A 27,485-nucleotide genomic window follows, 5' to 3' on the forward strand; every position below is an offset into this window, starting at 1 on the left:
GGGTTGCACTCTGGCTTCCCCCTAACACACTGGGACAGTTGACTAGACGGCCAGGGACACTGTTAGTGTAGCTGTACACCAGTCACCACAGCCCCCTCACTTTTCATTTGTCAACTGCTCAGAAGACAGATCTGTCTTAGCTACTGCTGTGTACCCAGTTTTAGAGAGGTCTGAGATAACTCTTCTGGGTTGTTCTATCTGAGCTTCTGATGACATACAACCAAACTGCATCATCTTGAGACTTGTCAGGATTTTGAGGAGTCACTCAATAACAATTTCTCTCGTGCTGTCATTGTCAGGAAACACCAGTTCCTATGTGGTAAGGGCTTCTCTGAAGGCTGGCTGAAAAGCCTACTAGGGACATAGTGACTGGTGCTTTCAAAGTCAGTGATCTAAGAGCCAGAGCAAGGAGTATACGTTATCTTTTATGATCTGATCTCTGACTCCTACATGGTTACTGAGATTAAATTTTATTGTTTTCAATAAAAAATGAAACAAAACAAACAAACAAACAACAACAACAACAACAACAACAAAAAAAACAGAATCTTTTACACACTCCAGAAAAGGAAAGCTAGACTTCAGAAATTTCCTCAACAGCACTGGGGTGACCTTCCTTATATTGAGTAGGTGTGTCCCTGTATTTTCAATTGTTATTTCTTGTAGAGGCAGAAAGCTAAGAGCTGGCAGGATTGAGTTAGAGAGAGAAACAGAGAGAGACCTGGAAGGCAGAGAGAGAGAGAGAGACACAGAAGAGAGCAAAAGGGATAGAACAGAACTGTAAGCAGGTAGTGAGGACCACATGGAGAGAGGCAATGGTGAAGAAGTTGGGTAAGTTGAGAAGCGCTAGCTGACAGACTTTCCCATCAAAAGGCCAACTAGAGACGTTATAGAAATCCTGCGTCTTATTTAAATTACAAGTCATAATTCTGCAATACAACAGATTTTGAAACCATCATAGAACATAATTGGCTAGGGTATAAAAGATATCGGAATGCCTAAGGTAGGGCCAAAAGGATGGCTCAGTTGGTAATGTGCATGCTTTACAGGTATGAACACCTGAGATTCTTAGACCCCATCTTTTTAAAATGCCAGGCATAGTGGTACTCTCATGAAATCCCAGCGATAAGGAGGTAAACACAGGCAAGTCTCTGGGATGTAATGTCCAGTCAACCTAGCTTACCTTGACAAGTTCCAAGCCCATGAAAGCAAATGAAAGATTTTTTTTAAGTAGGGTAGAGAACTCCTGAACAATGACAGTTGAGGTTGTCCACTGAATTCCACACGCATGTGTAAACATTTTTTATACACCCCCCCATTGACACGGACCTACACGTGAACATCTGTAAATATTCACACATATATATTGTGACACACCCAATTATTGGCTTGCAGGCCACTAATTGCAATTACTAGAGGACTAAAGTTAGGAGAATTGAAAGTTCAAGTCCAACCTGGATAACTTATCAAGACCATGTCTCAAAATTAAAATAAGTAAATAAATGAAAAATTTAATGACTAAGTAGAGTATATGGATTTAACAAAAGCTCTCAAAGCTGTAGTGAGTGAACAGGCTACCCAGTACAACATACACATTCTTTAAGTCTTCAGAAGGAAAGGACATATCAAATCAAAAGACATCTCATCTTGCTCGGGTCTATGTTATCCAATGAACCAGTTCTTTAGAAGACATGTACTTTCTGGGTAATGCTGTATACGTGTTAATAGAAAAAAACAGAAATGTGTTAACAGATAAACAGAAATGACATTTAATTTCAAGCTCCATTAGTAACATACAGGGAATGAGGAGAACAAGGTCAGCCAAGATGGTAAAGGGCAAAAATATTTCGTTTCCAATTACTTAAAATGGTGTACAGATGTAGCAGCCCAGACACTGTTGAGTGCTTGCCAACTGAAAAATAAAAGGGATAATAACAGAAGAATAGAAATCCATACCTGAAGAACTCAAAATCTTGTTTCCTATTGAAATACTGCTTTACCATAGTACTTTGGTCACACAGATCAGCATTCTCTAGGTGACAGGCCAGAACCACCTGCCTTCTGTTTACATAAAGTTTTGTGAGAACACAACCATGCTTACATTTCATTGCGTTATATCCATCAGCTCTCACTGTGTGGCAATCCCTCCTCAGTGCAGGTCTCTGTGAGTCACAACTGTTCACTAAGCACACTTCAGCTTAAAACTCAGTCTCCAAAGGAACTGGTCGCTATGGTGAGACTCAAAGCATTCATCCAGCAAAGGAGAGAACTCTGTCCAGCTGGGTCAAAGGCAGCACTGGCTTCACCTTCACACCAGTCCCCACCCTTCCGTGTATCCCAGGGTTAAGTATGTGTTGACCGCTTGTGAGCTCCTGATGTAACACATGATCCCATATCTTATGAAACTTCTAGCAAACTTGTCCAATTCTTAGGTTAAGCCAAATCGGAAGATAAACCCACTCTATGGCCTAGAGTTATTTATCTGTCTCTCTGGCTTTGAAGGCTGCTTGTTTTGCTAATAACCTAGAAAAGATAGTGCATGATAATCACTATGACAAGGTGTGCAGGGATACCATATTAAAATTGCCTTTCAACAAACTGTCCCAGGGAGGAAATCAACTTGATACTTGTTGAGTAAATTATCTGTCCTGCCTGGAGCATGTGCTTTTTGCAAATAGATGGGATAGTACCATCTGCTTTGCTAGTCAATTTCCTATCCAGAGAGTAGAGCCAAGGTCTGTTATCAGAAAATCAGGGGAAGATGTGTTTGACATGGATAAACCATACTTATTATAGTTCATGTTAGAACATAAGTTAGTTACCAGGCTGAAGAATTGAGATGAATCAGCCAGGTGTGGTGGCGCACACCTGTAATCCCAGCACTTGGGGAGGCAGAGGCAGGCAGATCTCTGAATTTGAGGCTAGTCTGGTCTACAGAGTGAGTCCAGGACAGCCAAGGCTACACAGAGAAACCCTGTCTCAAAAGACAAAAATAAAAACAAACAAGCAAACAAAAAGAACTGAAGAATTGTGCAGACCATATTCAAAGGTTTGAGAGTTTTCTCATATGCAATGGGGACTTCTTAAATAATTGCACAATGGAGTAGTGTTAGCCTTAGCCTGAAAGTCCTACTGGCTCAGACTTTACGGATTAGGAATAAAGAAGTGAAGGAAGGAGCTCGTAAACTCTCCAGGTGAATATTGATAAGTGAGGGCTGGATCAGGACAGTGGGTAGATGGAAGGTATGTTTATAGTACTGAGTGGGTTAGAAAGACAGAAATAAGGATGGATTTCATGCTCCTAAATTTGGTGAAATGTAGTAAAAGGAGGCATAATTTAGACAAAGAAGTAGGTTTTGTAAGATACAAGCTAATGCAGTTTTGAAAATTATGGCTTTGGAGGTAGTAGAATGGGACACAGAAAATTGAGCTAAGAAAATGAATGAGAGGAGGGTCAAACAAAGACAGTCTATGGCACAACTTGAAAAGAGCCCTGAAGTAAGGGGGAAGGGGGGAAGAGGTGTAAGAAGCAAGCTCACTGAGAGAGCAGCCTGGCAGTACATGTGAAGGAAACAAGGAATAGACAGAACAGCTGCAGAAAGTTATCTCAATGGAAGTAACCTTCCCCACTCCTGTGCAAACTGCCATATTATGAAGGGATCACAAAGAGACCAAATCGCTAAACACACAAAATGATACAGAAGAGGGAAACAATGTCAAATGTTCCTGAAGCAGTTCCATCAAGCTTAAGAGAAATGTCCTCAGTGTTAAAGAAGCACTGGGAATTGAAGAGGGTCCAGGTCATCTATTTCCCACACTGAATACATGTAAGTCATTTTCCTTGGATGTGTGTCACTGGTGCCTGTGGCTACCATTATACACTACATTGCTAGATCTTCTTTGACCACTCTTGCAAATAACCAGTCATTACATCTGTACTCTTGTGTGCTACACTGCACATGTGTCTGAGTTCTTTCTGTTCCTTCTAATAAATTCACAGGCATGAAAGACTTTGACTTCTCCATATGTGGAAACCAGAAATTCACACTAGGTATCTTCATTTATCACTGTTATTTGTGGAGGCAGGGTTTCTCTCTGACTCAGCTACACTGGCTGGCCCACAAACGCCAGGGATCCCCTTGTTCACACATTCCTGATGCTAAGATGACTGTGCACCTGACCTTTTTGCTTAGGTGCTAGAGCTAGAACCCAAGCACTCATGCTTGGACAGGATGCTGGGAACCCACTGAATCATACCCCCAGCCCTGCTCAGACTTCTGCTCAATCAAAAGCTATAGACTCATTGGCAAGACAAATTTATGTGATAATTTACATCTGTTCTGGTCACTAATGAAGATCAGCTCAGATTTAGTTCTGACTAGAATGTTCTTCTAATACTGTGTTGTTAGAAATATTCCAGGATGGTTTGTGGTTGTTGCTTTAATGGAGAGATTTACACATGCAATGTGAACATGACACTCATAATTTTGATATCTTTCTAGCCAAATTTCTTATTTCTAGCTTCCAACATTAGCTTAAAGACAAAGAAAGTCCTTAGCTTCTTCTTTAGGTAAGGGGTTAGGGAATGAAAAGTCAAGTGACAAAGTAGAAAAAGAAAGAAAAATGAAGCTGTTTGGGAAAGGTATTTAATAATTCATTAATTTATATTCTTCTTATAAAGAAAAACTATAGATCACAAATCACTATGAAATTATATGCCTTAAATGACTTACCAATAACTTTTTATAGCTTTATTGATTATTACCCAAGTTTCAATCTGTTTCAAATAATTAAATACTGCAACAGGGACATTAAAAATACAAACTAATTTACCAAAATAATTGTATTCTGAGTATTATGTACAATATTATACATTTTACATTACATATGGGGCTTTTATACATAAAGATGAGATTTGATTTATGATTACCGGGAATCCAAAATGCATTTGAGCAGAACATTTCTATGCATACATACTCAACTGCTCAGCTGGGAAAATCAAAACCATACGTGAGTATGGTTATTAAAAACGAAAATTGAATTCATACAATAATCGCTGAAAATTAAATTTGTTTTTTATTAGTTTGAAAGTAGTATTTAAAAACCACACACAGATGAGTTGTGGCCCAGTTCTATGTATTTAGCAATATTGATGGTTGAAACTACAATATGTGCTCATTTCAGGGAAAAATTTCTACTTAAATTTTCTTTTAAGTGATGTATTATAATTCATAGCCACTAAAATGCCTTGCACATAGGCAAAGGCAGGTCAATCCTGGGTAAATAGTAAAGCTGCTGAAGGTGGGATGCCTATCATAGTGTATAAATAACTCACCATAGAGTTCTGAAAGATAATCCTATTAAACTGTAGCTTTGCATGCTTCCCTATCCATAAATGTGAACCGAATGGTTAGATCCCAAGGCACAGAACTGAAGGGAGAAACATTCGCTGTAGAAAATGGATACTGATGAATATATAACTAAGAGACTTTAGAGAAGAAATGATGAACTGGACGTTCACCAGGAAGCGCCATCACGCATACTACACCAGTTTCTACTGATGTGTCGGCTTGTTTGGCTTCTGTAACATAAGACTGAGTCCAAGATAATTTCATAGGGGTATTAACATTACTCCACTTTTATACTTGATTCCTCTCAAGCACAACAGCTGTGATTTTAAGCATTGCTAAAAATTCTTCTAACTGATCTGTGCAGATGAGTCGTTTTTCCCAACACCCTGTAGTTGTGGCATGTAGTAGTGGCATCCTACAGAGCTGTACACACGAACTTGCAAGAGCAGCCACGAGGCCACCAGTCTTTCCCTTGGACAGTGTTTCTCGTACGTCTCCCCCCTCCCCAATCCTGCATTTTATCTGAGATAAACAGTAGACAACCAGGAAGGTGGAAAACAGAAAAGTAATGAACTGAGATGCGCACAAAAGCCAATCACAATATCTTGCTCTGAGAAATGAGAGTCAGACTGGAAGGCATGTCTGATTGTTTTTCTTCTTGTCCATGTTTAACGTGACTATAAAATAAGTTCTTACCTAAGGTATCAAAATATATTCATATAAATGTATAGCATATCTAATATAAAAGTTAAAAAATTCTAAACCCTTACTTTTGTACTTGTAATTAAATACTCTCAAATTCAGTAGGTGGGATTTGTTTTAGAGCAGCTTGGAAAAAAAAATTGTTGGCTGAGCAGAGTCTAGAAACTGGGTCCAGTTACATTTCAGCTCTACGATGTGATTTCTCAGCAACAGCGGCCCCATCTTCCTCATCTTCCTCCTCCTCATAATGCTCCTCTTTTCCTTTGGGATGAACGCCATCCTGAACTCCTTGTTCTTCACCATCATTATTTTTATCTTCAGGCTGAAAGAGAAAAGAAAAAAAGTAATAAGAGAGATGTAGAGTTCATGACTGATAATTCTCTCTAACAAAGGATGCAAAGTATTTCATTTTGGAGGAAATAAAGACATAATGAAAAATAAGTGCACAAACGACACTGCTACAAGCCTCTCAATTTTCCAGTTATGATAACTGGGAAATTCTTCATTCTAGCTGGGCCTGCTAAATTTGGCATTGCCTTCATGGTACCGGGAATATGCTGCTGGTCCCTGACTGTGTGCATGTGTATGATCTATACATGCACATGTAACATTCCAGAGCAGTGTAGGCAAACATGCACATGCATGTATACATACATACACATTCTCACACACACATACATGCAGACACATATACACACACATGCACATGTTCAAAGAAATAAACATACGTTTTCACCATAGGTCTCTTCAGCATTATGCTCTAGTTCTCTTTTTTTCTCATCAGTCAAATCTTCTTGAACCTAAAACAAACCACAAATACTGAGTGATAACTTCCCAATTAAACACTTGCAAAAAATGTTTCAATTTATAAGATATTCATTCAAAATAGCAATCTTTACAAAAAGGAATTAAATTAAAGTTGAGAATGATAGTAAAAATTGGATTTGTCTATGTGTGAAGCAGTGTGTGATAGAGCTCCGTGGAATCTGTTGGCAGTTGTGAACAGGTGTCATTTTCTTCAGTGATAAGCCACTGATAAGATGCACTTGCTCCAGTAAATTATCTTCCACTCATGCTTGGGAAGGAAACTCTTATTAGTCTCAGTGGGCCTCACCCAAAAGGAAGACATGAAAATAGGAAGTAGACTTGTTGAAAAGAAGCATTGCAGAGGGAAAGGAAGTAGAATGAGGGTAGAGGACAGAAATAGTAACAGAGAGAAAAGTAATTAAAATTCATCATATAAATATGTGAAAGTGTCAACAAAATAAGAAAAAAATTGAAAAAATGTGATTCTCCAAGAAAGAAACCTGAATTCATGTTTCTTATTTGTGGATATGGATTAATTCTACAAGTCAACAGACAGATCCAGCTCTCCATAAACTATTGTATTTCCTCTTCCAAATTGGAGAACTCTACAAGTCTACAGCCTGTCTTATGTGCTGTCATCAATAACCAAGTATGTTTCAGGTAAGTCAGAATTTTCAAATAAGTAACAACTGAGCAATGAGGTAGATGAACAAATAAATGCAAAAAGCATCTCTTTCCCAGCATACAAAAGATGTCATCGTCTACATAAAATGAGGTAGAAACCGACATATCTAAGAAATGTATCCTGCTAAAATGCATAGGAACTAGGACAAAATGATTTCAACTTCTCCATGAAATATTCAATTAAGTGCTCTCAGACTACTGTTTCTAATGTTCTAGCACATTTCTGTTGTACACACTATTGCTATTACATTGATCAAAAGTTTGTAATCTCAAAATGTAAAACAAAACATCCAAATATATTTACTAAATAACCCCTAATGGTTACATCTTTGAGAACTAAATGCTAACACTTTCTAACTTAACTTCTGAAACCATATGTATGCCAAAAAGGCAGAAGTTATTTGCATATATTACACAGAGTCTCAGAACATCAGTTTGGTGGAAAAGACTTATGCTCACACCAAGCTGGTCTCTTCTAGAATCACGGCATCTGATGAAGTATACGATTGAGGGATTTCAGGGGAGAAGGGCTGGAAGGTAGATGTTGCCAGTGTGCAGAATGGGTGAGGGGCTATCATCAAGTAGAAGTGGTTCAGGAGCTGACTAAAAGCACCCAGAAAAGGTGAGGGAAATGAGATTAGTTCTTCCTCCTGATGGCCAGTCTGTAGCCTACAAAGATGCCTTTTCCAAGACACCCAGGCCAGAAGGAAGTCTTCATGAGTCTTCTCTGGGCATTCTACTGTCAGCTGGTCGTAGAGCCCCTAAACTGTATTGGTTCAAAATAATTAGGTCAGAGGCATAGAACATCCTTTCGATTCACAGTTCCTGGTAAGGTGAGCTAAAGACACCCTTGCCTCACTTTATAGCTTTATCAATGGTCATGACATCTCTTCTGCCATTAGTCACAGAATCTCACAGTGTCATTCCAGAGGACATTGGGGTGAAGGTGCTGGAAACATATATTCCTGATTATGTTGAGGTCAGACCAATGAAACCATCAGTAAATGACTCAAGTGTTCCTGTTAATTTAGATAAACAAAGACAACCTTTTTATAACTTCAATGAAGAAAGCATTGCCTGTCAGTTAAGAATGGAAGAAGTGCTTAGAAACTGCAGAGCAGTGAGAAAAATCCCTAAACCAGAGGCTTCTATGCTTTGTGGGGAATTGTAACTGCTCAGGCTTCCTCAACCATCTGTCTCCATCACCCATCACAACTCTACCGGTGTAGAACAAACCAGCTGTACACAATATACAAACAAACAGGACTGGCTCTGTTCTAATCAAACTATAATCACAAAACCCACTGTGCTTATTGGAGTCCTCTGACTCTTAACATATACTGTATGGTCAGACAAACTGCACCAAAGCCTTGTCTCTGAACATTTCTTCCTGTATAAACTGCAAGGTCAATCTTCTTGTTTCTTTGTTTTGCTTTCGTCTTAGACAGGGTCTCACCTCAAATTCGCAAATCCCCCACCTCAGGCCTGGAGTGCGGTGATACAGATCCACTTCAGCATGTGGGGAAACCAGTTTTCACCGTGAAAACCCTCAAGTGCATGCCAATAAAAAGAATCACTTACTGAGACTCTTACAGCCATTTATCTCAACATGGTCATACTTGTATCATCTACGATGTCTACCTTTTTCAATGAATGCATATGTATATGTGCATGCATGTGTATGTATGCATTCATGTGTGTGCATGTGTGCAAGTGTGTGCATTCGTGTATGTGTGTGCATGTGCTTATGTATAAGTACAAATGTATGCATGTGCTGGTTGGGTTACTTGATTTTTTTTCAGCTACAGTGATGCAAAACAATGCTGTATTCTGAGCACATGTGGAGGACTGAGCTGTGGTGGGAACTACAGAACTGAAGAAATATGAGGACATTGAAAGAGTAGTCAACACGAGAGGAAACTAAAGTGAACATGGACAAAGAGTCCAGAGGCGGCTATTTTCAGCTCATCAGCCTGCATCTTGTACGTGTTTACCCTAATTACAGCAAGGCTGTGGTTAGTCAGGGACTTCAGATGGTGACAGCCCAGTCACTCCATGGGAAAGTTCCCTGACCTCTGTTCACGTAGTGACATCATTCGTTGATGACTATATCTTACGTCGGTTGATTGTATGTAAGGGTTACAGCACGGTGACTTTCTGATTTATCTTTTTTTCTATAGTAATTTCCAAGAATTCTCCCACATTAATGCTACACTTCCAATTCTTGGTACACTTAATAATGTCAACCTTATGCCAGGCCTGGGTAAGCTGTAGTTATAATTCGACGATAAATTACAAATTATGTGATTCTGAATAACTTAACTGACCTCTCTGAAGCTCAAATTTCTTATGCATAGAATAAGTGTTAAATAAAAGTCCATGACCCTTGGTATTTATGTGTGTTTTGGGTAATTTGAGAGCTGTGGACCCTTTTAAGCATTTAGTAAGAAAATGTTTAGCAAATCGGTTAGCCACCCACATAAGTTCAAGAGGTCACACTTAACAAAGTCCATCTATAGCTGCTTTCCCTAGGACTATCTATCTATCAGCTTGGTGGAAGGTACAGCTTTTGAAGGGCTCTGATTTTAGAGTCCTTGAGAGATAAGATCCAAATTTCCCCAGGGCAGCTTTGGTCTAGGAATTTGTATTTTTCATGAACTGCTCAAGGTGAATCTTGGTCAGAGCTGAGAAGGACACTACTTCCTGGATTGCAGTGCATGCTGGTTAAGAACATCTGGCTGGGGAGATAACAACCTCCCTAAGAATGTCTTTTCTTTCTTTACTCATTGGATCTATTGTAGAAATTTTGTCCCAGTTGTCATTTTACTTATAGCTGTGAACTGATGATTTAAATGGCTCTATAATTTTGGGAATAAAAAAATGACATTCTGTAATATTCTAGTCAAAGAGACAACAGACTCTTACAAATATAATATTGCATTCATGTCTGAGGCAAGAAATAACCCAAGCTCATCTGAACTGCATTGCTAAATAAGAACAGATGATATTGTGTTTCTGAGCTTTACAATATGCTTAAGCTGATAGCCCCAGGTCAAAGGTTCAACAGTCTGCCTTAACATCCTGCTGGAGCTGGCACTATGCTTTATCAAAGACATCCCAACACTGCTACTCCTCATTTGTAGCCCTAAAATCTGTGCTTTAGAAACTGCAGAAAATAGTTCTACCAGATGGAGGAAACCTTGCTTAGTGGTTAAAGCAAAGCAAGCGGACACTCGCATGTGAACTTGGTGTTAGCTAGCTATCCTGTACTACTGTAATTAGTAGAAACTGTGCTTCTAGCTAGGAAACAAGAGCTGAGCATGGGATCCAGAGGTCATGGCAAGTCGCAGCCAAAGGCTACAGTGGCTGATCTGCAAGGTTTAAAGCTGTGCCCATTTGAAAGAGATCCTAACCCTCTCTCATTCCTTCTCTCCCTCCTTCACTCTCCATTTCCCCTCTCTCTCCCTTTTCTCTTCCTAGCATATTCCTGCATGGCTTCATATTTGTTGTATAGCTGAGAACAACCTTCTGATGTTTCCGCCTCCATCCTGACATGCTGGGATTATAGGTGTGTAACAGCACAGTCAGTCAGGTGCTTCTTGAGACAGGGCTGTAAACTTCCTACATTCTGGCCAAGAACTCTACTAGCTGAGCCATTCTCCCAGCAGGTCACATCAGGTGTCAGGTGTGTGGGCCTCTGGCTACAGAAGGTGGGAAAATATCCTTTTACTTCTCTTTGTTGAATGTTCATATTAAGCTTTTTTGCTGTATCAGATGCATTAAAGTATACAGATCTTTTAAGCACTCATTTAAACTATTTTTAACATTTAAATGCTTTAAAATACCCAGCATTTTTTGTTACATACTGATGTCTATTCACTCAAAAGATAAAACATCTAGAATGCTAACAATATGAGAGAAATATGACAATAAGTATTTTCACTCTAAAAATAGTAAACAAACAAACAAGGAGTGCTGGACAGGAATCATTTTGATGTCTTAGAAAGGTAACATGGCTGGGATAAAAGAAGGTAGTGAAAAGCTGGGGTCATCGTGTAATCAGGGAAGTGCTTCCTACATAAGCAACTGGACTTTAATCGTGAGCGCCTGTGTTCAAAAGCCTCACGTGGTGGCATGCACTGGTGAGGCAGAGACAGGCAATCCCTGGGGCTAGGCAAGAGTAGCCATCTTGCCTAATGAATGCCAGGGAAAATGACACACCCTATTGCAGAAAACAAAAGTGGATGCCATCTCTTGGGTACACTTAAGGTTGCCCTTTGACCACCACACTCATGGGGCATACATACGAATGTGTACCTCCATCACATATGTGTACCCACTCGTTATAACACACATACACAAACTCTCTCTACCTCCTCCGTCTTTTTCTTCTGTCCCTTCCACTGCTTCCTCCTCTCTCTGAACAAGGCAAAGAAGGTAGGTTAAGTACAGACTTTGTATAGTCAGTCTGACGTTCATGGTGTGTGCTGAAGCCACTAAGTCTGATGATTGCAGCTCTGACAGGTGCAGGCTGATAGGGTATGGTTCCTCTCAAAAAGCAAATACTAACAGCAACACATCTGAGTGTTGCCAGGAGGGAAGGAAAATGAGGGCTATTATAATTCCACAGCCCAGCAGTTATAGAGCAACTGGAACACTCAGGCTACAAAGAGATAAGGGGGATGAAGGCACTTTGGAATTGCACTGTTTTAATGGTCCATGCATTCTGCCCAGACCCACACACTATAACAATGCATCCATGCTTCTAGTTCACTGCTCCTCTTGCTGCAAGTTGCTCAGCAGCCCATCTCTATGAGTAATGCTCAAAAGAAATGTCAGACTTGGCTCTATTCTTCTCGCCACATTGTAGAACGTCTGGGAACAATGGAAAGAGCTCCAGAATTCAGCCGATGTATGCAAGTGATGCTCAGTGGACAGAGAGGCAGTTAATACCTGAAAGAAAAGCTTTCAGAGACTTTCAGAAAGTAGTCCCGAATACAGGTGTGTGTGTGTGTGTGTGTGTGTGTGTGTGAGATAATCTGGAGCTAATGCTGGCACTATGTTTTATCAAAGACATCTCAGCACTGTTACTTCTCATGTGTAGTCCTGAAATGCAAGAGGCGGTTAGAAGGTATAGAAACTGACCTTGCTATAAGGCTTCAAGGAAGGGCCTGTAGTTTTGTGCAACAAGACAGTGCTACCAGCCAGCAGAGCCCAGGGAGAGGAACAATGGGGCAATGCAGAAGGACCACCTCTGGGAGAAGGTTGCAGTGGAATAGCATGAGCCTCCGCCTGGTTGTCTGCTCTTGCCTGTGTTTCTTATCTCTCTGACCTCCATCCCTCTCCCATCCCAGGACTGTTCTCCTCCTTAACTGATCATACTACAGAGTTTAGAAGAAATAAGCAAACACTGATTAAACTTTCATGTTTACCCTTCTGAATTTTTAAAAGGAAGTCAAGGTGAACCCTTTCTCTCTTAATCCCTCAAAGCTCCCCCTGTATCTGACATAAGGAAATAAAGAGCTATTAGTCTAGACATCCTGTTACAAGGGCAGGCCTGACGTATAGCATTCTCCTGCAAATGTTTTAATATTCAAGGCTCTTCCTTTCTCCAGTGCTCTTTCTGGAAAGAGAATCTCTGGGTCTTCATGAGGATGGATGGTGGGATGGGTAACGTGAGGGAATGCAGAGATCAAGCCTGCTACACAGAACACCACTGTGGTCATAAAGGACAGCACACTGTTCACTTTTTTTGGAATAAGCACTGGCTCTAAAAAGCTGCCAGAGGCAGGAAGAATGAGGCAGTGACTCAGGAGGGCAGTTGAGGGTGCTAGCAGAGCCCAAACTCTGAGCTTGCTCTCTGCATGGGGGCCTGTCCTTAGTCTTATTGCTACCTTCCCACCTGCCCATTCTCCTCAGGGAGATAGCCTTGTGTTTGCAGGACACTGGTTATGTGGTGGCTCCTGGGGCTTAATCTGGGAAACACTGGCTTGTCTACAGAGAGAGTAAATGTGGTCTTGACCTGATACAGACCATACTCTCTGTGGTAGTCTGAATGGAAATGGCCCCCTAGGCTAATAGGACATGTGTAAGGCCTGGGACATGTGGCCTTGCAATAAATGTGGCATTACTGGAGGAAGCACATCACCACCGGAGCCTTTGAGGTTTCAGAAGCTCGAGTCAAGCCCGTTTGCTCTTCCTGCTGCCTTCAGAGCCAGATGCAGAACTGTTGCCTCTCTAGCACTGTATCTGCCTAAAAGCTGTCATGCTTCCCCCTGTACCGGTAACAGATTAAACCACAGAACTGCAAACCAGCCCCAGTTAAATGTTTTCCTCCATAAGAGTTGTGCTCATGGAGTCTCTTCACGGCAGTCAAACACTCAGACACTCCCGTACACAGGCGTCCACTCAAGAGATGGCTGCAACAGACAGGAGTTCCCACACGGAACTCACCAGTTGAACTAATCCCAGGAATGAGATACTGTGACAGGTTTTCTGTAAGATTCACTAGTGATAGTATGCCAAAAGTTTACAGTGGAAAGTGAATTAAGATTTAATATTAAAAAATTACATCTAATGTATTTTATTCAAATTAATCTCAGTCATTTCCATCTTTCACTCCCCCCCTCTCGGTGGAGGAGGTGTGCTGGAGACTGAACTCAAGGCCCCTCACTTCCCAGGTGACCCTCATTATTGAGCTTAAGACGCTGAATTCATGAGGAAAGAGGTCAGAAGGAAACATTGGTAAATATGTAGAAATACTTGGAGTGGGTTAGCTGGGTACCAGTTCACTCTGTGGGCTGTCCCTGAGACAGGCCTGGGGAAGAGTCCACAGAAGAAGTTCTGGAGGTCAGTGCACACTCCCTGGACTTGCAGAACCTTGTTCTCTCCTTCATGTGAGAAAATGCGTGTGTGGATACTCTCAGACAGATCTCATGAATAGGTATCTGGTATCACGCCCCGTGTGCCCAGCCCCACACCTCTAATCTTATACCTCTTCCTCTCCTTCTTCCTGGTACTGCTCATCAACATTATCCTCCTGCTGGTCTGGGTTCCCTGCCATCTGGAGAAACAAAAGGAGAGGTTCATGTTACCCTGGAGAACCGCCTCAAAGAATGCTGGGTCAAAGAGTGAGCATGCCACTATGGGAAGTATACTTGCAAATGCATCAGTGACCAGAAAATGCTGAATGTTCATTTCTCAAATGAAGTGAATGGGTCATCCCTTACCCTGCTCTCAGATTACAGGCATAACATCTCATACAAGGGTCTAAAACTTGCTGATGCGGCAAAGCCTCTCTAACTCCCACAAGCACTTGCCTTCTTTATCAACTAGGCATTTACTAAAATGGCCAGGCTGAACTCACTCTTCATAAAAAGCATTATCTTACGACCAAGTGCTCATCCATTTCCGCATTCTCTTGCTTTGGTTCACTTTGTTTCTGCTCTTCACTTTCCTCTGGCAAATTTTCTTCTCTCACTTGCTCAGCTTCCTCAAATTCATCTTCGCCTTGATTGTTGGGGTCATCTGCTGGGTTTATGTCCTCCACAGCTGCCCTCTGGAAAATGTTCATGAAAAGCATCAGCCACTTCAAAACCAAGGCTCAAGTTCTGTTTCATTGGAAAGGTCAGACACTGGCAGAAAATAAAATTGTCCTTCACTGGTCTGTTCAGATCAATCTTTCCCAAGACTTGCAAAGATGGAACTCCTGCTTTGTCAGTGGCTGAAGAATCAGATCGATTGAGGAGGTACAAATAGTACCTCATTGTGCAAGTGATTCCTTGAAACTCTAGCAGTTAGTGATGTAAGTATCCCTATGTCCAGTAGTGCCAAGACACAGTAGAGGGCCAAGGGGAGAGAAACAGATCAGGAATAACCAAGAGGGGAGAGTTAGATGGGCAAATAACAACTCCTTTTTTCTGCTATGTTGGTTTTCACCACAAACTCCCCTTTGTGAGAAATGTGTATGTTTGTGTGTGTGGCATGTGCATTGATTACATGTGTACAAGTCTGTTTACTTGCACATATATGTACCTGACCAGGAGTGTACCAGTGTGTAAGCCAGAGGTCAACCCCAGGTGTGGTTCCTCATGAACAGTTCACATCACATTTCTAGACAGGCTATCTTATAGTGAGACATGAGGCTACTGGCTTGTAATCGAGCGGTGTGTATTCAGTTCCCAGTTCCCCAGCACTGGTGTTATAAGCATGCACCATCACAGCAGGCTTTATGTGTGGGTGCTGAGACAGAGCTCAGGCCATGACGCCTAAGCAGGCAGCACTTTCCTAACTGAGGTCACTCTGCAGCCCCCTGCAAGACATTTCTAACATGAAAAAAAGATGGAGAGTAGCTGATGGGAAAGAAAGCTCATACCCCATAGAAAATGGTCTCTGTGTAGCATGGCCAAATTTCTCTATCAACTAGAGTGACCATGAAACAGAATAAATCCTATTCTAGAAAGAGAAAAAAAATAAAATAATACATCATCAAAGATATTTCCACAGCAGTTCTCAGTAACTGTTCCACAGATGCCTTTCAAATGAACTGACTTCACAATTACTTCAGTTATCCACTTAAGCTCCCAGCCCACCTGTTAAATAATACCCATCCTCACAAAGGTCCTGAGATGGGCAGATGCTGCTCTGCTTCTTATGGGCATCCCTCATCCTTTGCTAAGCTATGGTACACTTACTGAAGTGGGAACTGCTCTCCACAAGCTGCGGAAGCCACAGAGCAGGATTCAGTCTCTCAGCACTGTGCAGACAAAGGGCTCTTTCTACCTTTCTCTGAGTGGCTTGACCATGGTCAAGAGCTCCCTGTAGTGTCAGGGGGTTTATTACTGCACAGCCCTGGCTGGAAGCTTCAAGTGCAAATGACACTGCTCTCAATAGAAATGATAAGCCGTCACCTTCACATCCAATTCCAATTACTCTACAATCTCTTGCCTTATAGGCTTTCATGTATAAATTATTAGTCATCTGTGTGGAAGATAAAGAAGAAAATGTAACCTGCTCCCTGCAGAAAAATAATGCTAACTATCTTTTTTATTAAGTTCATAAAAATGCAAATGTTAGCCCCAATCCAACCAAGAAACAATTAAGGGGGTTACAGGGAAAAAATGTTTCATCAAATAAAATAGTGAACACACAATTGGACAAGAGGTGACTCAGAATTTCTAGTTAAAAGAAGACATGGTAAAAGGCCTCCTATCTTTTCCAGTGCACTGGACAGAATGAACAAAATGATGTCAGGAGAGTAAAGGATAATACAAGCCAGGGATCAGATGCCACAGCAGATCACAAACCTAAGTGAGACTGTCACACCCACCCTGTCCCCACTGGCAGCCTTAATCTCCTCTTCTATACTTGCACGCTTTTGTGCTCTGGCTCTCTTGTTCTCACGGATTGTTTCCTCATCCCCTCATATGTTTCTGCTTCCATTATTGGAAACAGTTCAGAGGGGGCAAGAGAAGGTATTCTGCTCCTTCTTAGTGCAAGGGAAGCAGAAAAGCCATCTGTGTCAAGGTTCTCCAAGCAACTATCAGAAAAACATAGGTGCTGATGATCAAAAACACCTGGATCTTCTTTTCAATTTTCTGGATCAATTTAGAGGGAACTCACAAAACATCAGGGGCCAAATACCGCCCCAACATAGTTACAGATTTATTATCAGTATGCAATAGGAGAACTAAAGCAGACTGCAAACATCATCTACACAAAACACAAGATTGGATCCACCCTACGACTGCTTGTGTTTCTCCTGTGTAGGGCTAAGAGCCTAGACTGCCCAAGCTGAAAAGAAAGGATTTGTTTTCAGTCAGCACAAAGACTAACCAGGCTTCAACATTCTGAATTGTGTGTAGCGTCTTCATTCCTGATCACCTCTTTTCAAACCTGAAGCCACACACCCTTACTCACTGTTATTAAGATGGTATCTAGACTAACACTCCTGACACCCCAATAGACCACACAACATGCTCAGCAAACATGAAATCCTTTTTATGCTCCAATTTCCAACCTCTATGCTGGTTTCCTCTTTATCTTTGAGAGTCACTGTATTTTTCATTGCTTCTCAATTTTGCTCTTCTAAGCTTAACTTTACTCAACCTAAAGAAAGCCAAAGTGAATTTTTGTTTTAATCCTGAGAGCAACCTCCAGCCCATCTCCTCACACCCTCTCTGTAGGAAACACAGCCTAGAGTAATCATTGGAGAAACCAGAATTGTTAAGCTCTCAGGCCTGCTTTCCTTAGTGGAAGGAAAATGCCTGGTCACCTGGGATGATGGATTGATGTGGACAAAAAAACCTGGGACTCCTTTGCTGTTCTATTAGGAACCAGCCTCCACCTGAACTTCCCCAAAATCCCGAGAATTACTTAGGCCCTAATCCTGGCCTTTGTTCTCAGTGAACAGAACGCATCCTAAAGAGTCCCCATGTACTTTTCATCCCCCATCAACAGAATATGCTTATTACAAGTTTTACCTCTCTAGATCTGAGCCCCTGGGCACTGTTTCCCAGTCAACAGGACTCATTCTTACAATAAAGGTCTCAGGTACTTCGCTGAAGCAGTGGATTTTGCAAGGGGATTTTGATGTAGCCATCCCTGAAGCCTGGTTATAAGAACTATCACATGGAGACTTTCTCCCCAAAGTTATACTGTGTTTAAGTACGTAAGAACAGTTATCTCTTATGTATGTCAGAGTCTCCAGAAGTTCTGATCCAGTCTGACTGACCAAGTTTTCCTTCCCAGTTCTTTGTGGTTGTTTCCCTGCCAGGGTGACTCCTGCAGGGATACGTTGCCCTAACACCACCCCATCCCATGGTTTGCAGTTTCTTCTTTGTTTCTACATAGTTACACAAGCCGCCTCCAGGTGGCTGATGAGAAGGCACATCTGGAGCCAGAAGCCTGAGTCAGACACACTTTCACCCTTTCTTCCTGCTTATCTTGTGAGTTAGTAACTTTTGGGAGCAGTGGAGGAAACTTACATCTGCCTCAGCTTCTGGGTCGCCTTCTTGGCGTCCTGGTTCATGAGGTTCCTGTCTGTTGCCTAGGTCTCCTTCAGCCTCATCTTGGCGTTGGTTATCTCTGTCATAGGCTGACAAAGCAATTGAACCATAATCAGCAGGATTTTTCTCTAGAAAATCAGCCTACAGCGGGTCTATCTCACCTCCATCTCGGGTACTGGCAGGTCTCCAGATTTTTAGGCTTTGTTTTGTGTTTATTTTTCTCTGAACAGTTATGGCTTTTTCCCCAGGCTGCATGTCAAAGGGATGGGTTAAATGTTCCATTCCACCCTTCTTGAGGAATGTTTACAGCAGAGGCTGGCTTTCCCTCACCACATATGAAAACAATAATCAAAACTTTCATAATAAAAGATATTTGACATAATTAATTTTTTGAATGTCAGAAAAAAAGAGTTTTTCCAAGGTTAAGACATTTAAAAATGGACAACTACAACTGTGAGCCAGAAGCTGCCAGAAAATGCAACCTGTGTTTATATTGCTCAGCTAGTTACTTGCTATTCTTTTGGGGGGTGGGGAATCAGATTAGCAGAATTTTGAGAGTTCACAAAAACTGTAAATTAGACATAAGATGGAAGGTTAAATACATAAAGAGTTGTTTAGTTTGGAGACAATAAAGAAACAGGAAGCCTGCTGGCAAGCTACAAGTGCTCAGAGGGACTTATTAAAAAAGAAGGGAGCAAACAGCCCTTAGTTTTATGGACAAGAAATGTACGATATTAAAGTGACCCATGGGGGACATAGGGGGAACACTTTCTTGACTCTTAGGGTTATAAAATACCACAACAGGCTGCAGATAGAGTGTGTGCCTTTGCTTTTGTTTAGGCACTTTCTAGAAAAAAATCAAACACTTGTGACAGTCAGTGATACCAAGGAGAGTTAACTTCAGCTCCCTCTCCACAGGAAGCAGGACCTTACAGACTCCGCACTAGATGTTCGTCATAAACATACACAAGGGTGCAAGATTTCCAGCTAAGTAGAAAATATAGAAACTTCCTGAAGAATACAAATCCTGTGATTGCCAGAAACAACTATTAAGCACACAAAGAGATTCAACAGAGGGGGAAATGATGTAAAAAGGGTCACTATCTTGGGCCATTTTCAGTAGCGATATATGCTTTTGCCAGGACACAGACCAATCATGACAGGAGCAGAAGCATGAGTCGGAGCTGCCCTTTGCATTCACTCAGGAATGTACTCTGCCTGTTGCCGCTACAGAATCCCCTTGTACGATTTGATGACCTATGACCAAAGAGTTTGAGCAAAGAGTCATCATCTAAGGCATCTTACCACCCCCTTCTTCTTCAGGAATCTCCTGGTCCTCGGCTCCTTGCACAATGTCATTCTCTACAGCATTGTAATGAACTTGCTGCCTGCCAGGGACACAAATTCGGAGATAAAAATGAACAGGCACAGTTTGACAGAGGCCATTTATCTTTCAAGACAGGAATAAGTGAGGATTTTCAACTGATCAAATAAGCCATAACTTGTTTCTGAGATTTAGATACACAATAAAGTGTAATAGTATGCTGTATATGTTTTCGAAGCCTACCTCTAAAAGGTAAGTGGTCATTCCCTGACAAAATAAAGTTGGAACCAAGACTGCTAGGCTATTTTGAGATCACTTACTTTTCTTGTAGGGTGTGCAATGTGTGTGCATGTACGACTTGGGGGCAGTTCTCCAGCATGCTACAGCACACACACCCCAGTTGGTCAGTGGATAACCCTGTACATTTTCCTCACCTTCGACCTTGTTTTGCACAGAGCCCCCTTTTTGTTTGCCTTCACATACTCCCAGCTAGCTGGTTGCAAACTTGCAGAGATTCTTCTGTCCCCACACTTTCTCCTGTACTAGCCTAGGAATTACAGACTGTGTCTCCTTGCACTTAGATTCACAGAGATTCTTGGGATTTGAACTCATGTCCTAATGTTTGTGTGGCAAGTCCTTTATCACCAAGCCCTCTTCGAAGTCCATATCTATCTCGTTTAGGCAGGAAAAAAACAAACAAACAAACAAAAACCAAAAAACAAAAAGCAAACAAACAAACAAATGCTTAGAATTAAGTAGCTCTCATTTAACTCCCCAATATTTTTTTCTACCTTGTCTACTTGAACAGTATGAGCCTGCCCTCTTGTCACAGGTTCATGGACTATGAATGCCATGAACACACAATGCCAATTTGACTCCAGAGGAAGGACTGTCTACGCCTACCATGGGAAGGAGCCGGCTACCTTAGCTGGTGCTGCTGCTGGCTTTCCACATGCCCTGCCTGCTTCTGCTGAGCCACCTCTCTGGCCAGAAGCAGCTGCTGCTGCTGCTGCTGCTGCTGCTGCTGCTGCTGCTGCTGCTGCTGCTGCTGCTGCCGTAGCAGGTGTCCATGGAGCCTCTGTTGGTGCAAAGCTTCCTGGTGTTCTCTCAGCCGCTGGGCTTCCTCATCCCTCCTTGCTGCCAGCCTCTGCTGTTCCAGCTGCTCTTCATATGGGGAGCGGAAGTTTGCAACGGCCTTAGTGGAATGCTCCACCTGGAAAAGAATTAGTAAACGCTGAGCTGGATGGGTTAGACCCTTAGGCCCTCTGGCCCTCTCTCCTTTCCCTTGTCAGGACAAACTCAGGAAGTATGTGTGTGTGTGGAAATGGGGGAGTCTTTGAATGGCCCTGGCCTTCTTTTAGCAACTGGTCTTCTGGACCTGCCAGCTGGAAGGCAGTTTTGCAGTGTGCTCCAGCTCAACTGGAACAGAGCACAGTACAAAAAATCAGTTCCACCCTTAATTAAATCTATGCTCTTACCTTCTGAATCAAGTTGGCCCTTGGTAATCCCACACTAATTGCACAATTTGTGAGGCTGAGGCTTTGTCTAGGAATAGTTAAAGACCAAAGGATGCTAATTAACTTCAACAATGTATATGCCATGCTTGGTGTCAAAGAAAGTGTCAAACCTCAGATTATGCCGGTGAAGCAGAGATGAGAGAGAGATAGATAGATAGACAGACAGACAGACAGACAGATAGACTCTGTGTGTGTGTGTGTGTGTGTGTGTGTGTGTGTGTGTGTGTGTGTGTGTGTGTGCTGTTCAGGTGTGAGTGTTGCTGGGACCAGAGGAGAACCTCAGTTGTCATTCCTTAGATGCTGCCTCATGTGTGTTTTGTTTTGTTTTGTTTTTCCTTTAAGACAGGGTCTCCCATTGGCCTGGGACTTGCTGAGTTAAGGCAAAGCCTGTGAGGCCCAGGGAGATGACTTCTCTCTGGCACCCCAGAACTAGGACAAAATTATACTGTTTTGTATTTGGGTTCTTTGACACTGAACCAGGACCTCACGCTTGCCCAGTGGACACTTTACTGATTGTGCTAGCTTGCCAGCCCAAAAGAAGAGGTTTCGTTTAAATGCACTCAGTCTGGATGCAGACAGAATCCCTTCTGATTACAGGAAAATTGATGACAGCCGTTCTTAAAATTCTGAACCTTTCTCCCCTTACCTCCCCAATTAACATACACACACTCAATTTTCTGCAAAGTGACAGGCAGCATTGCGGATCAAGGGGAGGCTAGCAGAGGCCTTGGAAGGCAAAGCTTGCAAGGATGGTGAGGGCCAACAAGAGAGGGTTTCGAACCTACTAGGACTGAAGTTTCACACAGGTTCAAGTCTCAGAGAACAAGAGGACAGAGGAAGCCTCAGAGTTAAAAAGAAATGACCTGCACCCAGATGCACTATTGTTGGGGATGAGTTTGGCAACCGAAGTGTTTCAGGATATTTCATCACACTGTGAATTCCTGGAGTTAAACTTTTTACTGAAGTAAGTAACCTGTTTCTAGTTGTAGTCTGGCATAGCTCTAGCCCACACTTTTAATCCAAAAGCTGTCTGCTTTAGCACTGTAAACAGGAATAAATAAAGTTGACCTAAGTCAAGAGGTGGAGCAAGCAACCAGTTGACAGGAAGTGAACATAGGAAGAAAAGAGAGTGAGAGGAAGTCGGGTTGGGGGATACCGACAGAGAGACAAGAAGCAGGAGGGAAGAAATTCATTTTTGAGGGATTTTTGAAACAGTGTGGGGAAGGAAGCTTCCAACTTTTAGCACATTGCTTGAGAAGGAAGGTCAGCAGGGTGCTTTCTCTGCCTCTCTGAGCTAGCAGGCTTTTACCCTGGCATCTGAATCCCGAGTCTGTATTGGAAAAATGGAGCAACTGGGATTTTACCAAATACAACACTGAAGAAAGGTCCCTGGCTACACTGGGTGCTGCCTGACACTAAGTTCCTTTGAGGACACCAGCTGCTTTTGGTTGTCTTGACGGCAGGGATGGATCTCAGATGTCGGTGACATGCTGAGGAGGCTAGACCTGAGAAGGCACTGGGTAGAGGTCCTCACACATGGGCATGTGTGTTGGTAAGATAGTAAGTACTTTTGACTGATCTTTGACAGCAATGGGGCAAAAGCTAGCACTGTATCAGGTGGTGAATGACCAGATAGAGGAGGACACTTTGTCACAAAAAATTAGACATTTCTTCACATCAAGATACCGTATGTGGGACTTAGGGATCTTCTGGGAGGCACCCATTTGGGAGCTAACCCACTGTATTCTCAGCTCTCTGAGGACGAGTCTCTTATGCACCACCGGTGATGGGAATATTTTGGGTCAACCACCAGCAGCTGCTCTGTTCACCAACCACTTTCACAGCTTTCTGAGCTCTACCATAGCTCTGCCATCAATCTTACAACAGAAAACTCAAATACATGCAAAGAACATGCAGTGAAATCTTTTCAAAACATCTGCAGAGACTGATTCATAAGGAGGCTTTTTTCTTTACTCTGTGTGTGTGTGTGTGTGTGTGTGTGTGTGTGTGTGTGTGTGTATGTAAGTATGCACATACGTGTGGGTACATCAAGTGTTCTTCTTTACATGCTATTCACCTTGTTTTTATAGCCATGGTCGTGTCTCTCTCTCTCTCTCTCTCTCTCTCTCTCTCTCTCTCTCTCTCTCTCTCTCTGAAACCTGTGCTTTATGGTTAGGCTAGGCTGGCTGGTGGTGAGCCCCAGGGGTCCATCTGTCTGCTTTCCCAGCCCAAGAATACTAAAGCACACCACTACATCCAGCTTTTTGCATGGAATCTGGAGATCAAAACTGAGGTCCTCAAGTTTGTACTTCACTGACTAAGCATCTCCGTGGCTCCATTATTATTATTATTATTTCATTAGTATCTAAAACTAAAGCCAAATTCCCCATCAGAGAGAACTTGTAGTGAGTTCCCACGCACCTCCGCCTGAGGGCGGCCATCCAGAAGGTGGGCTGCGTTCTGTCGCTGCTGATCTCGCCACTCCCGATCCTGCTCCTCGGGCGATGGGTCATGCTCTTCCTCTAGACGCTCAGCCCGTCCCACCTGCTCCATCTCCTCCTCTTCCAGGGCCTTCCTGTGCTCCTCTTCCACCTGATGTGCCTCTGGCTGTCTGGGTTCCACCTGATTCTGTTCCTCGGGAGCCCGAAATCCTGCCAGCTTCTGCACAGAAGCCAAAGGTTTCTCTTCTGTTCTGGCAGGCACTTCTTCTTGGTTCTGCCACACCTTGTTATTTCGAGATAAGCACATCACAAGAAACAACACTTTTTAATTTCACAAGTAGTGATATTATTCTTTATCACCATATCCTAGAATGTAGAAATATACACAGCCGTGACTTAAAAAAGAAAACAGGTGTGATGGAGCTATCTCATTCTCGCTTCATCATCTTACCCTAGACAGAAAAAAAAAAAAAAATCTTGGGAAAATTTTCTCTGACCAGGAAAGTGAATCCTCCCAGCCAGCGACACATATTAGGAAAACACTTCGCTCAAAGGCAATCTGACTCCAGTTTTCCTTAGACTGGAGAGGAAATAAACAAGTAAAACAGTAAAAACCAGAAATCCTCAAGCCTCACATTTATGAAAGTTTCTTCAAGGTCAACTTTCTTCTCAGGAGATATCTAAAAAGCCTAAGGATACGATTTCAGATTCAGCTGAAGAGGCATTGGGTTGATTTCTCATTAGCTTCATTTACCAGGAAACAAAAGGGACTTGCCTTACTAATGAATATCTACGTTAGTTTAAAACAGTTTCAGCTAAACAAAGCACAAAACAGTCTCTGTTACAACATTCCAGTGTTGGTGAGTTCACAGACACACAGCTGTTTATGTGGGGAGAGCCTGTGGAAGCCTGGGGAGAGCCTGTGGAAGCCTGGTGTCGACCTCCTCTCACACTTCTCGGGAGGCCTCCTTGTTTGCTGAGACTCGGTCCCTCAATAGGACCCTAAGACTAGACCAGGTAATCAACGAGCTCCAGGGATCCTCTTGTCTCTGCTTCTCCAACACTAGTATTATAGGCACAGAATTATAGCTTGACTTTTGATGTGGGTGCTAAGGGTCAAACTCAGGCAGGTGGCAGGAATTTTACTGAATCACTTTCCCAGCCCCAATCATATATTAGTGTATCTTATTACATCTATTTGTAAACCAAAGGCAGTCTATGTATTTATTATAATAAATATAATGCATTTATCTACTATATACTATTGTAAGTATAATGTATAATAAATTGACAGTAAGCACTGTCAATACAGAACTCTAAACGGAGGGGAAAATCTGTTAAGTCATAGCCATATACTCTGTAAGTTTCCAACCTTTCTTTGATCCATATTAGGAAGATGAAAACACTGATGGGAAAGTCTGTACCTCCTTTCCTTCTTCTTCATCAAAAAAAGTTACTTCTTTGGTCAGATTAATTTCTTATAACTGAGATGCCTAGGCCACCATATCATGACCAAGCTGAAATGGGAAGCCCTATTCTGAATCTAATAGAAATATATAATTATCACTCTTGTAAAAGTCAAGAGTCTAAATCATGAAGTGGGGAGAAAAGTTCTTCTTTGAATATCTAAGAACTTCCAGAGGTGTACCTTTGACAAAGTCCTCTGGCAAAGTTGCCATAAAATTGCCTTGCAGAAAATGTTTCTCTCAAAGGCTCTAAGGACTTTCAAACACCTGCCATTTATCCCCACTCTGTCCCTTCGAGGACGAGGACGGTTAAGGGAGATAAATACTACCTTCACCTCACAGTTGGAGCAAACCAAGCTCTGAGCTATTAGATGGCTAATCCAGCGAGGAGTTGGAAGTCAGACAAGCAGGGCACAGCATCGTAAGATGGGCATGTGACCCTATCGTGCTGTCTTAAATCCACGGATTTAAATCCCCAGGAAAGAACTGGACTGCAAGGACTTAGAGCCTGCTGTTGAAGGAATGCTCTGGTCATGCTGAAAAACGTTCACGTGAGAACTCCATTCACATTGACATCATTATCTCCCTAAGATGGACACTTGGAGACTACTACTTTGTAGTAAACAAACGTTTACTACAAGCCCACCGTAGAATGCATAGGGAGGTCACAGGACAACTCTTTACCTTCCTCCCTTTGGGTCCTGTGAACTGAGCTCATTTAACCAATCCTGAGAGCAAGGCCTTCAACTGCTGAGCCATTTTGCCAGTTCATATAAATAATTTTGTAAGAATTAATGAAAAGCAAAACCACTTCGGTGAGGCACTAATTTTGAAATATACTCAAGCAGGTCTTGATTACATGAAGAACAGGAATAAAGTGGAGAGTGATCAGGTTACACAGCTGTTTTAATATGATTTTGTCATGTTCTATACAGACCCAGCAGGGTACCAGGTTCCATTATGTTAGCTTTAATACCAATTGGGATGCCACACATATCCTCATGCTATCCAAAACCTGTTCACTGTTCAAAGGAGAAAAAAATCATCTCATCTTCAAATATTCAGACACCGCAGCTCCTTTAACACAAGAGAATGTACATGGATACAAAGCCAGAAACATTTTTTTCCCAGTAAATGCTATAGCTTTAATTATCAGTGTTTCCCACAGACTAGCTGAATTGTTTAGAAATACAAATCCCTGGGCCAAATTAACTGCATTGGAAAAGGAGCTGTGGCTGAGAAGCCTATGATTAAACTGAGGATTCTAATGCATGAAAACTTTTAGGAAACCTGCTTGGTAGAAAAGTGGGCTGTGGAGAGAGAAGTTCTCCTCAGGAGAGTGCCGCAGGGAACGTCATCTACCAGGTGTCCCAAGTCACAGCTCTCACCTCCTGAAGCTCTCCTGCTGGCTTCTCTCTTAAGTTCGAACCTTGGGGGGGAGGAGTGCCCCGGGTGAAGGTGACATTTCGCTGCTCTGCCGGGTCAGGGTTTCGAAAGCTTGGAATCCTGTTCAGCGTATCCTTCAGCTGTTTATACTCTGCGACTTGAGTCTGTATATCAGTTGTGCAGTTGGGAGGAGATTGCACAATTGAGTAGTTAAAAAAAAAAAAGACAATATTTACGGGTTAATTAGACGGGCCTTCAATGTTCACTGGATGGTTAGTAAAACATTAAATCTAAGTTGTAAGCAAAAGTGCAGAGTGCCTTCATGCACTAATTCTTCCTCTTTGAACATGCTTGATGAGCACATGCAAATTAGAATCAGAATTAAGAGACGGAAAAACTACCTAACAGGTTAGCTTCCCAGGCCATGTGAGACAAATTAAGAACTTTGTCAATCACTCTGTCATAAACATCATTAAAAGACAGCTCTGTAATCAGTGTTTTATCATATTAAAAACTTTTTTATCATATTAAAAACTTACTGAAAGAGTTAAATAATTGTTCAGATTGAGACCCATTACCAGTATATCCTGACTTACATATTTTAATGGAATATCTATTATCTATATACCTGCCTATGTTCACCTTCTCCTTAGTTGATTTATACAGTGTCCTCCACTTCAGAAATTATACTTAAGAATATTTTGTTTTATATTTTAAATTAAATTTGAATTTTAAAGTGCCTGACACTGTGTGTGTCTGTATACAGATGTGTACAGCAGGTGTAAGAGCTGACTGGCTGGA

At 42.0% G+C, this 27,485-nt stretch overlaps 1 protein-coding gene across 4 annotated transcripts in view; it reads right to left on the reverse strand.

Moving 5' to 3' along the window:
• Nucleotides 1-4,629: 4,629 nt before the first annotated feature.
• Nucleotides 4,630-27,485, reverse strand: part of Golim4 (golgi integral membrane protein 4) — a 79,746-nt gene continuing 56,890 nt past the window's right edge. For 2 of the 4 annotated variants that reach the window (XM_021626362.2, XM_021626360.2), the window contains 9 exons: nt 26,687-26,848; nt 23,813-24,115; nt 20,798-21,087; nt 19,856-19,938; nt 18,530-18,639; nt 14,935-15,102; nt 14,539-14,607; nt 6,782-6,853; nt 4,630-6,375 (listed from right to left, as the gene is read on the reverse strand). In XM_021626362.2, the coding sequence (XP_021482037.2) occupies nt 6,229-6,375; nt 6,782-6,853; nt 14,539-14,607; nt 14,935-15,102; nt 18,530-18,639; nt 19,856-19,938; nt 20,798-21,087; nt 23,813-24,115; nt 26,687-26,848 (1,404 nt within the window). In that variant the 3' untranslated portion in view covers nt 4,630-6,228. The remainder of the gene's footprint in view (nt 6,376-6,781; nt 6,854-14,538; nt 14,608-14,934; nt 15,103-18,529; nt 18,640-19,855; nt 19,939-20,797; nt 21,088-23,812; nt 24,116-26,686; nt 26,849-27,485) is intronic. The other 2 variants (XM_021626361.2, XM_060378446.1) reach the window with 2 other exon arrangements.

Source organism: Meriones unguiculatus, chromosome 2 (genome assembly GCF_030254825.1).
Source record: "Meriones unguiculatus strain TT.TT164.6M chromosome 2, Bangor_MerUng_6.1, whole genome shotgun sequence".
In the NCBI taxonomy this organism is placed as follows: domain Eukaryota; kingdom Metazoa; phylum Chordata; class Mammalia; order Rodentia; family Muridae; genus Meriones; species Meriones unguiculatus.